This window comes from Engraulis encrasicolus, chromosome 9, assembly GCF_034702125.1.
Source record: "Engraulis encrasicolus isolate BLACKSEA-1 chromosome 9, IST_EnEncr_1.0, whole genome shotgun sequence".
Classification (NCBI taxonomy): Eukaryota; Metazoa; Chordata; class Actinopteri; order Clupeiformes; family Engraulidae; genus Engraulis; species Engraulis encrasicolus.
In genome coordinates this window covers 3785878-3803377 of record NC_085865.1, presented here as the reverse complement: position 1 = coordinate 3803377, position 17500 = coordinate 3785878, and the positions used below count along the sequence as shown (strand labels likewise).

Here is a 17500-nt window from a genome sequence, read left to right as displayed (position 1 = left end):
AATATAATATCATATCATATGTCCCACCAGCTGCCCACCTGTGGGACTCTGATCAGCTGCCTTGTAGCGAAAACCTAAAACGGTTTCAGAGACACCTCTATTGTTGCGGAGACAACTCTATCCGGTGTGTTGTGTGTGTGTGTGTGTGTGTGTGTGTGTGTGTGTGTGTGTGTGTGTGTGTGTGTGTGTGTGTGTGTGTGTGTGTGTGTGTGTGTGTGTGTGTGTATGTGCGTGTGTGTGTGTATGTGTACTGTGTGCTCCCGAAGTGCTAGTAGTGCATGTGCGTGTGTGTGTGCGTGCTCGTGTGTGCGTGTGCGTGTGTGTGTCGTGTGTGTGTGTGCGTGTGTGACTGTGTGTGTGTGTGTGTGTGTGTGTGTGTGTGTGTGTGTGTGTGTGTGTGTGTGTGTGTGTGTGTGTTCACAGGCGTATCCTATGTTCCCCTTGTATCGTGACAACACCCACTATTGTCTGTGGTGTGGTGGCATCACTGCCTCCCTGATACCCACTGCAACGGCCAAACATCCAAACTGCTCTCACCACATTGTCAAGGCAGCGATTTAGTATGTGGTACAGGTGCTGGTGTGTGTGTGTGCGTGTGTGTGTGTGTGTGTGTGTGAGAGAGAGAGAGAGAGAGAGAGAGAGAGAGAGAGAGAGAGAGTGTGTGTGTGTGTGTGTGTGTGTGTGTGTGTGTGTGTGTGTGTGTGTGTGTGTGTGTGTGTGTGTGTGTGTGTGTGTGTGTGTGGCATTGTGTGAGTGTGTCTCTCCCTACCCCTCTCTCTCTCTCTCTCTCTCTCTCTCTTTCTATATCCCCTTATATCATCTGTCTTTGCCCTTTGACTTTCTCTCATTCCTTCTCTGTCTCTCTGTGCCTGTCTGCCTGTCTCTCTCTCTCTCTCTCTCTCTCTCTCTCTCTCTCTCTCTCTCTCTCTCTCTCTCTCTCTCTCTCTCTGACATGCTGACAGGGTTTCTGTTACAGGCATTAAATGGGCGTTTTGAACTCCAACCCGCAAACCACGTTCATTAACAATCAGAAAATCGCATCCGAGCGAGCCGCCCACACATTGCTATATATGTCTGTCTGTACATAAACACACTAACTATATACAGTATGCCCAAATACATAAACACACTAACTATATACAGTATGCCCAAATACATAAACACACTAACTATATACAGCATGCCCAAATACATAAACACACTAACTATATACAGCATGCCAAAATACATAAACACACTAACTATATACAGCATGCCAAAATACATAAACACACTAACTATATACAGTATGCCAAAATACATAAACACACTAACTATATACAGCAGGCCAAAATACATAAACACATTAACTATATACAGCATGCCCAAATACATAAACACATTAACTATATACAGTATGCCCAAATACATAAACACATTAACTATATACAGTATGCCAAAATACATAAACACATTAACTATATACAGCATGCCAAAATACATAAACACACTAACTATATACAGTATGCCAAAATACATAAACACACTAACTATATACAGTATGCCCAAATACATAAACACACTAACTATATACAGCATGCCCAAATACATAAACACACTAACTATATACAGCATGCCAAAATACATAAACACACTAACTATATACAGTATGCCCAAATACATAAACACATTAACTATATACAGCATGCCCAAATACATAAACACATTAACTATATACAGTATGCCCAAATACATAAACACATTAACTATATACAGTATGCCCAAATACATAAACACATTAACTATATACAGTATGCCCAAATACATAAACACACTAACTATATACAGTATGCCCAAATACATAAACACATTAACTATATACAGTATGCCCAAATACATAAACACACTAACTATATACAGTATGCCCAAATACATAAACACACTAACTATATACAGTATGCCCAAATACATAAACACATTAACTATATACAGTATGCCAAAATACATAAACACACTAACTATATACAGCATGCCCAAATACATAAACACACTAACTATACACAGCATGCCCAAATACATAAACACACTAACTATACACAGCATGCCCAAATACATAAACACAGGGCAGGGCTGGCCATCTGGCATAGCGGGCATTTCCTGGTGGCTCTCGTACCCTCATGGGCCCCTATTTTCAGAAATGTAAGAAGGGACGTGTTTTTTGCTTTACATTTCTGAAAATAGGGGCCCACGAGGGTGCGGGGCACACCAGTGAGTCAGTTCTGTCTGAGGGGCCCCTTGCTTTTTGTTTTACATTTCTGAAAATAGGGGCCCACGAGGGTGCGGGGCACACCAGTGAGTCAGTTCTGTCTGCGCCGCTAATTATGAGGGGCCCCTTTAAGCCAAAAGTGCCCGGTCCTTATTTCTCCTCTAGTTCAGGGTATTTCAGGGGGTCCTTTTCCGGAGCATCTGCATGTACTGACCATGTAAATCCCCACCCACTTAACCGCACAGCATGCCTCCCTTCTCATCAGGTCTCCAGACCTCATCTACAGTAGGACCTATTGAATAACCATAACTTAACTGTACAGTAAGTATGCCTCATCTAAGACCTATTGAACAACCATAACTTATGTAACTGTATGTCTACCTTATCATCAAGACTCAAGGCATCATCTAGGACCTATTGGATATCCATAACCTCCATCTTTAACACACAGCCTACATGCATTCTCTATATTCAGTATAGCCTCCATTACCCCCTTATACTCAGTATAGCCTCCGTTACCCCCCGTCATTCAGTATAGCCTCCGTTACCCCCCTTCAGTATAGCCTCCGTTACCCCCCGTCATTCAGTATAGCCTCCGTTACCCCCCGTCATTCAGTATAGCCTCCGTTACCCCCCTTCAGTATAGCCTCCGTTACCCCCCGTCATTCATTATAGCCTCCGTTACCCCCCGTCATTCAGTATAGCCTCCGTTACCCCCCTTCATTCTCTATACTCAGTATAGCCTCCGTTACCCCCCTTCATTCAGTATAGCCTCCGTTACCCCCCTTCATCCTCTATATTCAGTATAGCCTCCGTTACCCCCCTTCATTCTCTATACTCAGTATAGCCTCCGTTACCCCCCTTCATTCAGTATAGCCTCCGTTACCCCCCTTCATTCTCTATACTCAGTATAGCCTTCTGTTACCCCCCTTCAGTATAGCCTTCTGTTACCCCCCTTCATTCAGTATAGCCTCCGTTACCCCCCTTCATTCTCTATACTCAGTATAGCCTTCTGTTAACCCCCTTCAGTATAGCCTTCTGTTACCCCCCTTCATTCAGTATAGCCTCCGTTACCCCCCTTCATTCTCTATACTCAGTATAGCCTATCCCCCTTCTCAACACCTGTAGTTTAGTAAATAAATAAATGCAGTGTTAATTCAACTCTGTGCTGAGAATATAGTGTACGGTTCAACTTTATTTAAACTTCATAGACGCCTAGGGCAGTGGTTTTCAAAGTGGGGGCCGGGGACCCCTGGGGGGCCGCGAGGGGATGCTAAGGGGTGCCGCGGCAGGTTGGCAAGGAAAATATTGTGAGATAAACTTAATAATTTCATAAATTAAATAAATTATTAGCCAAAAATAAGCTAAACAATCCCAGTGGAATAATTTTCCTCTTTACAATGTGTACATATGTATGATGCTTTCTGTAGTACTTGAATGGGTTTAGGAATGCACCAACTTCAATGAGTTGTGAAACCGGGTGCACACAAAAAAGAGTGTCATATCAGGGGGGTCTTGGCTGGGATTTAATTTAACAGTATATGGGGGGCCTCGTCATGGTAAAGTTTGGGAACCCCTGGCCTAGGGGCCCCCGGGCCTTCTTAATTCAGCCCTGAGCGTATGCGTATAGCCCACAATTATCCCTCTCCTCGACAGCTGTGGGGTGAGTCATGGCCCATAATGCCCCACAGATCCCCTGTCTTTTGTACACACACACACATCCACAATCCACATGATATCATATGTACACAGAGCCACATTATATCATATTTGCTTACCACACATAGCCTACCGCCCACTGGGAGACCTTGGAGCATGAACAATACGATATGACTGCAGGCATCTAGTGTACGCGTCTGTCTGACTCTGGGTAACATAGCATGCATAGTATACTCCCCAAAGACAGGCCTTGAACCACATGGGACATGGAGGACTGTACTGTATATAGTGCATATCTGCTTGTCTGATTGACTGTGGCAATATATGAGTTCAATGTGCTAGTTTGACATTGCTTGTGTGTGTGTGTGTGTGTGTGTGTGTGTGTGTGTGTGTGTGTGTGTGTGTGTGTGTGTGTGTGTGTGTGTGTGTGTGTGTGTGTGTGTGTGTGTGTGTGTGTGTGTGTGTGTGTGTGTGTGTGTGTGTGTGTGTATGCATAGGTGTGTGCCTGCACGCATGTATGCGCGTGGGTGCGTTACAGTTACTCATTCCCGGCAGACCACCACTGGAGACAGATTGCACACACGGATACAAGAACATCTAATAACCAGCTGTAAACACACAAAACATCTTACAACATCTCATCTCTCATTGCTAATAGCCAGCTGGCATAAAAACACACAAAACATCTTACAACATCTCATCTCTCATTGCTAATAGCCAGCTGGCATAAAAACACACAAAACATCTCACAACATCTCATCTCTCATTGCTTATAGCTAGTGGGCATCACAAACACCCATTCAGGGATTGAAACACACTCTTCAACTGAGGGGAAGTGTATCACACACACACACACACACACACACACACACACACACACACACACACACACACACACACACACACACACACACACACACACACACACACACACACACACACACACACAGTCATTTCACTCTTCAAATGAGGGGAAGTGTGTCACACACATACACACACACACACACACACACACACCACACACACACACACACACACACACACACACACACACACACACACACACACACACACACACACACACACACACACACACACACACACACACACACAGACACACACACACACACACACTCACTCACTCTTCAACGGAGGGGAAGTGTGTCACACACACACACACACACACACACACACACACACACACACACACACACACACACACACACACACACACACACACACACACACACACACACACACACACACACACACACACACACTCACTTCACTCTTCATAGAAACTGAGTGTAAGTGTGTCACTGTCAAAGCATCGTTTGATCATGCAGTAGCCTTCTTGAGCGGAGAGCAGTCTCTGTGTGTGTGTGTGTGTGTGTGTGTGTGTGTGTGTGTGTGTGTGTGTGTGTGTGTGTGTGTGTGTGTGTGTGTGTGTGTGTGTGTGTGTGTGTGTGTGTGTGTCTATGCATGTACATGTGTGTGTGTGTCCTTCTTGGCAAGATGAATGAAATGCTTACAGACACAGACGGTGTGTCTGTGTGTGTGTGTGTGTGTGTGTGTGTGTGTGTGTGTGTGTGTGTGTGTGTGTGTGTGTGTGTGTGTGTGTGTGTGTGTGTGTGTGTGTGTGTGTGATCAGTCTGTTTACATTAATCGGCCTGGAGAAGACTGTGGAGGAGACATTTCTGCTTCCGCCTCATGTCAGCCACACAGCATTGGCTAGTGTACCGTCATTAACACACACACACGCACACACGCACGCACGCACACACACACACACACACACACACACACACACACACACACACACACACACACACACACACACACCAAACACACACACACACCAAACACACACACACACACACACACACACACACACACACACACACACACACACACACACACACACACACACACACACACACACACACACACACACTTCCATCTGTCATCACTCTTTTCGTACACACATTTCAAAGTGCTACTTCTGTGCCGCACAAACACATATTTATGCTCTCCTCGTCCACAGGCCTGTGGGGTGTGTGTGTGTGTGTGTGTGTGTGTGTGTGTGTGTGTGTGTGTGTGTGTGTGTGTGTGTGTGTGTGTGTGTGTGTGTGTGTGTGTGCGTGCGTGCGTGCGTGCGTGCGTGCGTGCGTGCGTGCGTGCGTGCGTGCGTGCGTGCGTGCGTGCGTGCGTGTGTGCGTGTGTGTGTGCGTGCTTGTATGTGAGCGTTTTGGACTTTTGAAGTTTTTATTAAAATTGCACACCAAGCCTCCTTTTAAAGGGCAGCGTGAAAGATTTATTAGAGTTGGAGAGAGCTTTAGCAGTGCTGGAACCAGGAGGAGGGTTGCCAGATGACGCTGATGATTTCCAGCCCAAAAAATGCTCAAAACCCGCCTAGAAGCACAAAATCCCGCCCAATTCTATTGATTTCTATGGGAAAAATTGGGTGGGTTTTTCTGCTAAATGCCATTTTTACCCGCACACGGCCATCCTAAGCAGCCCAATTGGGCGGGAAACAGCCCAATCTGGCAACACTGACCAGGAGGAGTGGCCGGCTCTTTAAAACTGCATAACACTCTACTCATGGATACACAGAGATGGCTCTGTAAAAACAACTTATCTACCTTCACAACGGGAATTCCCTTCTCTGATTGGCTGATGGGGAGACCAATAATTTCACTGAACTAGTCAAGCATCTAACTTGGATGCGCGTAGAACCTTCCTTTGGAATTCCGATTTCTGGTATCTAAGGGATGCGGTTGTAAGAATCATGCACATGATCTACTGAAACTTCATTAATCACAGCAACCGTCAGCATTCCAAAGACAGATTTAGTGCGTGTCCAAGTTGTCGAAGTTTGACACGTCCGACAGAGAAGCATCCGCTAGATCAGGGATGGGCAACTGGAGACCTGGGTACCACATGCGGCCCACCTCCTCACTCAATAAGGCCCGTAGATAAAACAGTAGAAAATAATTAAGAAAATAATGACCATATTTTTTAAAACAACTACTGAATCAATCTCTAATTATACTCTTGGCCCTGGAGTATTCAGTATTTAGTATTCTATTCCTTCCAAACTATATGGGCCAGTCAGTGAGCAACAAACTGCACCTATAACTCTGCAAATTGCAGTCAGATCCGTGGTCATCTGGCCCTCTGATTGTGGCGATGAAAAAGCGTGGCACTCCTCATCATAAAAGTTGCCCATCCCTGCGCTAGATTTTGGTGCAGTGGCTATGATTCCTTTGTTGTCATGTCATTGTTTATAAATATACCCTCCCCTGATGGGAGATAAGCCGGATAGTGGCCTTCGAGGTCGACCAGTCAACTACACACACAAACACACACTCACACGCACACACACACACACACGCACACAGGTCCTAAGGAATACACAGTGCCTTGTGTCTCCTGTCAACATCCTTGTAGTGTTACAGTGAAGTGAGGGACACATTCTCTCTCTCTCTCTCTCTCTCTCTCTCTCTCTCTCTCTTTCTTTCTCTCTCTCTCTGTCTCTCCCTATCACACACATACTGCTCTCTCCCAAACAACCTTTTTCCACCACACACTAGGGCTGCACAATTATGGAAAAAAATCATAATCACGATTATTTTGGTCAAAATCAAAATTGCGATTATTAATCACGATTATTGATTTTTTGCAGATTTTTTTGAAAATTACAACAAGATGAAATATAACCAAGATTGAATTATATACGGGATGAGCAAAATAAAATGAATTGTAACAATTATGTAAAGGCAATAGCATGAAACTTAGGTGGACATATTTATGGCCAGAAACACCAGCCTGTCAGTATGTTCTGGCTTCAAGGACGCTCTCAAAGGTAGGTCATTATTGCCACGATTAAATCACAATTGAACTCACGACTTCGATTACACGATTTTATCACGATTTTTGATTATTTACGATTAATTGTGCGGCCCTACCCACATACACACACACACACACACACACACACACACACACACACACACACACACACACACACACACACACACACACACACACACACACACACACACACACACACACACACACACACAAAGGCTGCCATTCAGCGCGGGAGTGTGTGAGGTGTGATTGGTGAGGGGCTGAGGCCACACTGGCTAGATGTTACTATGACAGCACATGGATATAGCCATGGGGTATGGGGGACACATAAAAACTGTGTGTGTGTGTGTGTGTGTGTGTGTGTGTGTGTGTGTGTGTGTGTGTGTGTGTGTGTGTGTGTGTGTGTGTGTGTGTGTGTGTGTGTGTGTGTGTGTGTGTGTGTGTGTGTGTGTAGCCGACTGTGAGCTCTCCAAGTGCTACGATATTTTGTGTGTGTGTGTGTGTGTGTGTGTGTGTGTGTGTGTGTGTGTGTGTGTGTGTGTGTGTGTGTGTGTGTGTGTGTGTGTGTGTGTGTGTGTGTGTGTGTGCGCGTCGTGTGCTATTGTGTGTTAGTGCACATATTCAAGTTCCAAGAAAATGAAATCCCCAAGCAGCTGCAGCAACTAGTAGACTCATAAGGACTGCACTGGGAATCACACACACACACACACACACACACACACACACACACACACACACACACACACACACACACACACACACACACACACACACACACACACACACACACACACACACACACACACACACACACACTTCTCTCTTTCTCTCTCACTCTCTGAAACACAAACACAACCACATACGCACACACACACACACGTTTTAAATGTCCCCCATACCCTTGTCCCACCTCACTTCCATCACACACACACACACACACACACACACACACACACACACACACACACACACACACACACACACACACACACACACACACACACACACACACATTGCTACTCTACCTCCGGTTGCTCTTCTTTCTTCAGTAATAAAAAGAGGGGATTTCTGTTACTGTTTACGTCACTGTTAATCTGTATCACCGATGGCTACCTAACCTGGCAAGCCAGCCTGACACATGAAAACATTAGTCTGGAGTCGCATGGTTCAGATAGCTGAGGGTTGGGACAGTGGAGAGAGCAATTGGCTATCACTGGCGAAAAGTCAGTCATTTGATTGGCTATAGGATTGGCAGAGCAAAGTCAATTTTGACTTAATGTTCATCACTGCTGGATAAATACTCACATATCCACCATTACTCTATTCAGCTCACGCACCCCCTTATGCCAGTCCGCGCACCCCCAGGGGTGCACGCACCCCAGTTTGGGAAACCCTGGGTTATAGGATTGGCATAGCAAAGTGAATTTGATCCATAATTTGAACAGTTCTGGTGGGTCCAGACTGGTGTCTGAGGTGGCGACCTAACCGGGCGGATACACCGAGATCCAGCCACAGAGAGTCGCTCGGCTGTGTAGCGAGAGCGATACAAGCGATAGAAGCGATAGAGTATGTCCGTGAAAAGCAAACTACAAGCATTCCAACATTCCCATTGGCTGTGGTGGCTGTCGCCGAACTGCATCATAGCCAATATTGCATAATATTGGCTGGAGTTCAACTACAAACTGTCCCTCTAGTCGTGCAAATCGCCTCTAGTCTCCAGAATCGTTTTTGTCGCGCGACTCAATACAAAGTCAGTTACTTTTGTCGCTGGACTTGCTCATGCCGCACTTGGTCTATTCGTGCCTTTACAAAGGCCCAGGCCAGACCAGCCGGATCAGGGCCAGACTGGAGCCAGACCAGGGCCAGACCAGCCGGACTAGGGCCAGACTGGAGCCAGACCAGGGCCAGACTGGAGCCAGACCAGCCGGACCGGAGCCGGATCAGAGCCAGACCGGAGCCGGACCAACCGGACCGGAGCCAGACCAGCCGGACCAGGGCCGGACCAGGGCCACACACAGACACAGACACAGACACACACACACACACACACACACACACACACACCTCGCCTGTTAACACGTCTGTGGGAATTACAGGGTAAATCACCCTCTGTCATTAGGGGCCCCATTTCACTCCTCTCCTCTTTTCTCTTCTCCCCTTTTTACAACCGCTCCCCCTTCTCTCCTTCTCTCCTCTCCCCTTTTTACAACCGCTCCCCCTTCTCTCCTTCTCTCCTCTCCCCTCTTCTTTTATAGTCCCTTCTGTTTACTTTCTCCCGTCTCTTCTCTTCTCTTCTCTTCTCTTCTCTTCTCTTCTCTTCTCCTCTCTTCTCTTCTCTTCTCTTCTCTTCTCTCCCCTTATGGTTTTACCCTCTTCTCTTCTCTTCTCTTCTCTTCTCTTCTCTTCTCTTCTCTTCTCTTCTCTTCTCTTCTCTTCTCTTCTCTTTCCCTCCCCTTATGGTTTCACCCACTTCTCCTCTTCTACCTTTCACTCATTTTCTAAAACATCTCTTCTCCTTGTCTTCCCCCTCTCCTTTCCCTTCTTACTCCTCTCCTACCCTGTCAGTCCTCCCCCTGCTCTTCTCCTCTCTTCTCCTTTCTTCTCCTCTCCTCTCCTCCCCCTCTCCTCTCCTCTCCTCCCCCTCTCCTCTCCTCTCCTCTCCCTCTCTTCTCCTCTCCCTCCCCCTCTCCTCTCCTCTCCTCCTCCTCCTCTTCTCTTCCTCTCCTCCCCCTCTCCTCTTCCTCTCCTCCTCTCCTCTTCCTCTCCTCTCCTCCTCCTCTCCTCTCCTCCTCCTCTCCTCCCCTTCTCCTCCCCCTCTCTTCTCCTCTCTCCTCTACTCTCTTCTCCTCACCTCTTCTCTCCTCTACTTCTCTCCTCTCCTCTCCCCTCTCCTCTCTCCCTCCCCCTCTCTTCTTCTCTCCTCTACTCTCTTCTCCTCTTCTCTCCTCTCCTCTCCTCTCCTCTCCTCTCCCCTCTCCTCTCCTCTCTCCCTCCCCCTCCGTTCTCCTCTTCTCTCCTGTACTATCTTCTTCTCTCCTCNTCTCCTCCCCTCTCTTCTCTCCTCTCCTCCCCCTCTCCTCTCCTCTCCTCTCCTCTCCTCTCCTCCTCTCTCCTCTTCATCTCCTCCCCTCTCCTCCCCTCTCCTCTCCTCTCCTTCTCTGTCCTCTTCCCTCTCCTCTCCTCTCCTCTCCTCTCCTCTCCCCTCCTCTCCTCTCCCGTCTTTGTGCTTCTCATGTTTCCATCCTCCATAGTCCCCAACAAAGAGTCCTAAGTCAGTACTCGTGGCTATTACTCATAATTGCTCACTACTCTCCACCATGTCAGCAGTTACATCCCATAATGAGCCCCTTACTCACCCGGCAACACACCGGCAGGAAAGGGTGTAAGTCAGAGCCTTCATAGCAATGTGATTCAATATCTACTTCTTACAGCCAGCAATTCAATTATTTTCCACTCTTAAGGAGTACCATGATTTGACTCAGTACAGAGGTTCATTTTACCTTACCAGTTAGGCCGTGAATAAAATTTGCTGATTCATCAACTCTCTCTCTCTCTCTCTCTCTCTGTCTCTGTCTCTGTCTCTCTCTCTCTCTCTCTCTCTCTCTCTCTCTCTCTCTCTCTCTCTCTCTCTCTCTCTCTCTCTCTCTCTCTCTCTCTCTCTCTCTCTCTCTCTCTCACACACACACACACACACACACACACACACACACACACACACACACACACACATACACACCTTCATGTAAACGCATGCCTGCAGGCTAATACCTAACTAACTCAAACTCTACCAGACATTTAGACACACAGCTTATGAATGTCCTACAGCAATGTAACAGCAGCCTAAGGCTATTATAGTATAGTCTGTCTATCGTATTATCCTTAAAGGGACACTGTCCCATTTTTGGAAATAAGCTTATTTTAAACCTTCCCTTGAGTAAAATAGGGTTTTACCGTTCTCCTGTACTTTCAACCGTCTCTGGGTATGGCAGTGCAAATTTTACCTCCATGCTAGCAGTTAACATTGAGTCCTATGAGACCAGCTGGCGGCTAACTGGTCTCATAGGACTCAATGTTAACTGTGGTGGTGAAATGTGCACTGCCATAACTAGAAAACGGTTGGAAGTACAGGAGAACGGTAAAAGCCTATTATTTAACTCAAGGGGAGGTGTAAAATAAGCTTATTTCCAAAAATGGGACAGTGCCCCTTTAAGACCCAATCGCACACTCAGTGGAGGTTCAGAAGTCTGTTCTGTACATCTACTCATGACAGCTATTGAGCGAAATGTGGGCATTTCTTTTCCTGAGCCTGAAAGGAGTGGCTTTTTAGGCATAGACCACAAATAAGTGGTTGCATATCCCCCTGACATTATTTTTGACATTATGAGGCCGTGTCTGTCATCAGTGGTGATCACTAAAAGTAACCAATAAGGAGGTGCACTTCAGGCTGGTGTAGAAAAATGTATATTGTAGCCAAAACGTTACAAAAGAAGAGAGAGAAAGAAAGGCTAAAGCTGTAGCAATATATGTACGTTTTTCTACACGAGCCCTGTGTGCGCCTCCCTTTTTCATTACTTTTAGCAATTACTAGCCTACTTTTTTTAAAGGTACACTGTGCAGGAAATGGTCAAAAAAGGTACTGCAACTATGCTGCTCATTGAAACTGGGTTGCCTATTGCTAAGTTTGATCTTTTCATGAAAGTCTACTAAGTAACTAACTAATATTTTTTAGTATGGGTGAAGTACAGTCATCTTTGCAGCTAAAAATGGCTATTTCTGGACATTCAAAATGGCGGACCATGGAGAAGATCCCCCTTTTCATGTATGAAAAGTGCAATTTTTTTCAGTCATAATGAATACTTAGAATTTGCTGGTGGTGGTAAGTATTCATGAAAAAGGTAACATTAGTGAATGGGTAGCATGAATTCTGGAAATGAACAACAAAAAATCTCACACAGAGTACCTTTCACAGACGCACCAAGCAATACACTCAAAGTATAGCTCAAAAGTATAGGCGCAGACGTCAACCTTTCTGTTTTTTTCCGTTGCTCTTCCATCAGCGGTGAATGGAGCTGAAGCAGCAGGCTGACCACCACTCACACCAAATCACTAGCAGAGCGCCGCCCTACTGGTGACGCAACGCCTTCGGCTCAGATACACAGAGTGCATCTTAATATGCCACCTTGCCTCCTCCACTTGCGCTTGTCTCCTCGCCCCGCCTCCTGGCCCCTCCTCCGTGGAGAAAACGATAAAGTTTCCCAGCTGTCAGCCTAGCCACAACAACTTTTGAGGGACTGTTTTTCATTCACCATCCCAATTGCAAACGAGAAAAAGACTCTACAATTGAGCTTTTGCAAGATATTGAAATATAATGCTGTTGTCAGTGATGTCATCATGACGAGAAGCGAGTGGAGGAGGCAAGTGGAGGAGGCAAGGTCCCATATTAAGATGCACTCACACAGTAGGGCCAGGAGCATGCTCAATCCCGCTACAGCGGAAACTCCACCCACTTTGTCTGGAACCAATCAACTGAGCATTTCCAACCGTCCTGGGTAGAGGCAAGTTCAAGGCAGTGACGGTGTTTAAGCAGAGACGTTCTATTGGGCTAAGAAGTGTTTGGTTTAAACTTTGACACATCCCTCAACCAGTAGCAAGCTGAGGGAGGCGGGTTAACCAGGCCATGGAAACAAAGTTCTTCCTGTATGGAAATGCTAATCGTTATAGTCCTGGTCAGACCAGAATCGCAGTAGTGATCTGAAGTCTATGAAAATCAGGCAAACAAATCACTACTCACCTACCCAGGGAAGCTGACAGGGGGACGCAGACAAACGGGTCAGTTGTCCCGGGCCCACAGAGAGGGGCCCCAGAAACGGGTTCAATACATTGTATTGTATCGTTTAAAAAAATAATAATAATAAAATAAAATAAAAAATTAAAATAAAATAAAAAAAGTGGGGGCAGCCGTGGCTCAGTGGTTAGAGCACTGGGTTGGCAAACCAAAGGTTCCCGCCCGGTTCAATGCCCGACCGGACCACGGCTGAAGTGCCCTTGAGCAAGGCACCTGACCCCCACGCTGCTCCCCGGGCGCCGCTCAGCAGGGAGCCCACTGCTACGGACTAGTGTGTGTACTTTAATGTGATTCACTAGTCCATGGGCCCTGTCAGATCTGGCCAAACAGTCCGTAGCCCTGCATACTTCAATTGAATTGGTTGTCTGAAGACATGAAGATTTACTTTATAAGAGGTGCTTTACAAGAAATGTAATGTGCATCTCCCCATTCAACATCCTGATTGCAAATGAGAACATGACCCTTGAATTGTGCTTTTAGCAAGATATTAAATAACGCTACCATTATGAATGACATCTAATCTCTCATCACAAGGTAAGGTCCTTACAGACCTTACAGATCGAAAAGTTGTGCCATTTTTTTTTACTTACTGACAGACACCACACTTAGAATACTTAGTGATGGGGAATCTGGATTCTGAAGGTACAATCCAGTTATTCCAAATTACCTGTTTTTTTACCTGTCCAATTCAATCAGGTGATTGCCCTGATTAACTCTTAATTAAACAGCCATGCGGCCAATCGGAGGCCAGGTGATTAGGGCAATCGCCTGGTGGAATTGGAGAGTTATATCCCGGTGATTTGGAATATGTAGCACTGGATTACCAGGCCATTTGGAATATGTGGCACTGGATTATACATGACTAAATCCAGACTGCCCATCATCGCTATGTGAGAGAACAATACAATGCGAAACAATACAGCATGGTATTTATATAGCGCAGTACCACAACTATAAAGTTGCCTCAAATTGCTTAAAAATATACACACACAAATATACATACCGGTATACGCATTCCCACATGCACACAGCAACTCTGGAGGCTGACGCATGGCGCCAATTGTCTGGGGTTCACGTGAGAAAGTACACACACACACACACACGCGCACACAACTACGTATGAAGGAACTTGCCACAAAACACACCCATGTGGATGCAGGGTCTGACAGGAAGAGCCGCACGCACGCACACACGCACGCACGCACGCACATACGCACACACGCATGCAAGCAAGCATGACAAAAGTTTGACAGCCAATGTCTGTAACAAGCAGAAAACAACTCGTCGTTGCTTCAAAGGAAAAGGAAACAACATTAAATGGAAAACCATAGAACACACACACACACACACACACACACACACACACACACACACACACACACACACACACACACACACACACACACACACACACACACACACGTTCAGAGTTTTATTTGTGTCACAGCCCATTAAAACACACACAATCCACATATTGCTGGAAATCACAGCTTGTGGGAGTTTTAGGTGTGACCTTCTTCAACTGTCCATCTTGCCTCCTGGTAGGGGGCAGAAACAGAGCTGCAGGAGTGACCATACAGTTACTATAATCCCTCCAGCAGAGGTTCCCAAACTTTATCATGACAAGGCCCCCCATGTACCAGTAGATTCCAGCCAAGGCCCCCCATATACCAGTAGATTCCAGCCAAGGCCCCCCATATACCGGTAGATTCCAGCAAAGGCCCCCCTGCCACGGGCCGTGCCACACTATTTGTTTTTATGCACTCTCTTTCACAACCATTGTGTTGGTCTGTGTATCAGTGCCCCATTGGGATATATATAATTCAGAGATTAAATATATTACCGGGTATTATAATGCAGTTCTCAACTAATGGGAATATTGTTTGGTTTATTTTTGCTTACCGTATTTTGCTGTACATTAATTCATAAATGATTATTATTTTTTGCTATAGGCTACTATTTCTTCCAATCTGCCACGGACCCCCTGGCACCCCTACGCGGCCCCCCCAGGGGTCCCCGGACCCCACTTTGAAAACCACTGTCCTCCAGTATTTGTTATGGATATACAGTACTACAGTACAGCACATGGTATCTCCGTCTCCAGATGCCAGGCAAGCTGCCTATAATGGCAGAGACTGAAAAGTGCACACACACACACGCGCGCACACACGCACACTACACAAAAGTACTGTATAGTGATGTCAACTTGTTCCTATCATTACTATCATGGTAATAGAGTGATAATTGCACACACACGCACACACACACACACACACACACACACACACACACACACACACACACACACACACACACACACACACACACACACACACACACACGGCCAATCTTAAGGCATGGACTGAATGTTCTGTACCCACACAGTACATGTGTAATGCTCTCTCTGCTGCCTAGTTCCATATAAGAGGTGCTGTGGAGCCACCAGCTATACTGTAGCTGCATTTAGGAAAGGTAACCACTGGCTGAAGCACTGTGTGTGTGTGTGTGTGTGGGTGGGTGCGTGTGTGTGTGTGTGTGTGTGTGTGTGTGTGTGTGTGTGTGTGTGTGTGTGTGTGTGTGTGTGTGTGCATGTGTGTGTGTGTGTGCGCGTGTGTGCGTGGGTGTGTGTGTGCGCGCACGTCTGTGTGTGTGTGTGTGTGTGTGTGTGTGTGTGTGTGTGTGTGTGTGTGTGTGTGTGAGAGAGAGAGAGAGAGAGAGAGAGAGAGAGAGAGAGAGAGCGTGTGTGTGTGTGTGTGTGTGCATGCAACGCTAGGGCAGGAGTTTAGTGGAATGCCCCTTGGGTATTGTGAATATGGCAGGCGATGCACAAACACACACACTTTCTCTCTCTCTCTCTCTCTCTCTCTCTCTCTCTCTCTCTCTCTCTCTCTCTCTCTCTCTCTCTCTCTCTCCACACTGTACTTGGCTTGCACACAGACACACACACACACACACACACACACACACACACACACACACACACACACACACACACACACACACACACCTCAGTCCATACTGTACTCTCCTTCTCCGGAGAGGGGGTGTGTCTGTGGTTGCACAGCCTGATTTGAAGAGAACGAGCCTCTTGCTCTTAAAGAAATGTCACATTTTACATTACATTTCAAATATTAGCCCATCATTTACCACAATGATGAAGAATAGAATAAAACTGCTGTTTACCAAGAGTTTGTTTCATTAATTCACATTATAGTGTGCAATTGTTTTGATTATGTGTATGCGTGCGTGCGTGTGCGCGCGTGTGTGTGATTTCAAAATGTCTTCATTCATTAAACAGGATGAGATGAATTACTGCAAATAGGCCACATATTCAAAAACCATTATCAAAACCAGCTGAACACATAATTCAGACACTGGACAAAAAGAACACCCTTTTGCCTTTGATGTCTGGCTGCCAGTGGTCGGTATTTTGGCAGAGCACAAAGCCTCACTTGCACTTGCCCGCTCTGAACGGAGGAAAGAGCCATTCCATTCCACACTGCACGTGCCCGCTGAGGGGAATCTTCGCTTGTATGCGCTAATATTGACCAAGCGACTGGAACACGAGATCACTAGGTCACGAACATCAAAGGATCCAGGCTTGCCGTGCACACTGGAGCCTCCCTTTTCACACAGCCTAGTATTTCTATTTCCAACCACTACTAGCCTACTTCAAACAAGAGACGAGAGGGAAAAACTTACCCCGCGTAGCGATTGTTGTAAAGGTAGGCACCCGCTGGACATACCACAGTGGCGCAAACTATGGCACATCCCAGCCAAACGACAGAGGGAAGCGGGTGTCCCACACGGACTCCCATGCTCAGCGGCCCTCTGGTCTCTTCACAAACAGTTATGAAACGTGATCACTGCGCAGCGCG

At 46.3% G+C, this 17500-nt stretch overlaps 1 protein-coding gene across 1 annotated transcript in view; it reads right to left on the bottom strand.

The window, feature by feature from the left end:
- Positions 1-17500, bottom strand: part of cpa6 (carboxypeptidase A6) — an 80822-nt gene that overhangs the window by 63093 nt on the left and 229 nt on the right. The window contains exon 1 of the mRNA XM_063206022.1: positions 17325-17500. This exon is cut by the window's right edge and continues 229 nt beyond it. Within this exon, the coding sequence (XP_063062092.1) occupies positions 17325-17440 (116 nt within the window). The 5' untranslated portion in view covers positions 17441-17500. The remainder of the gene's footprint in view (positions 1-17324) is intronic.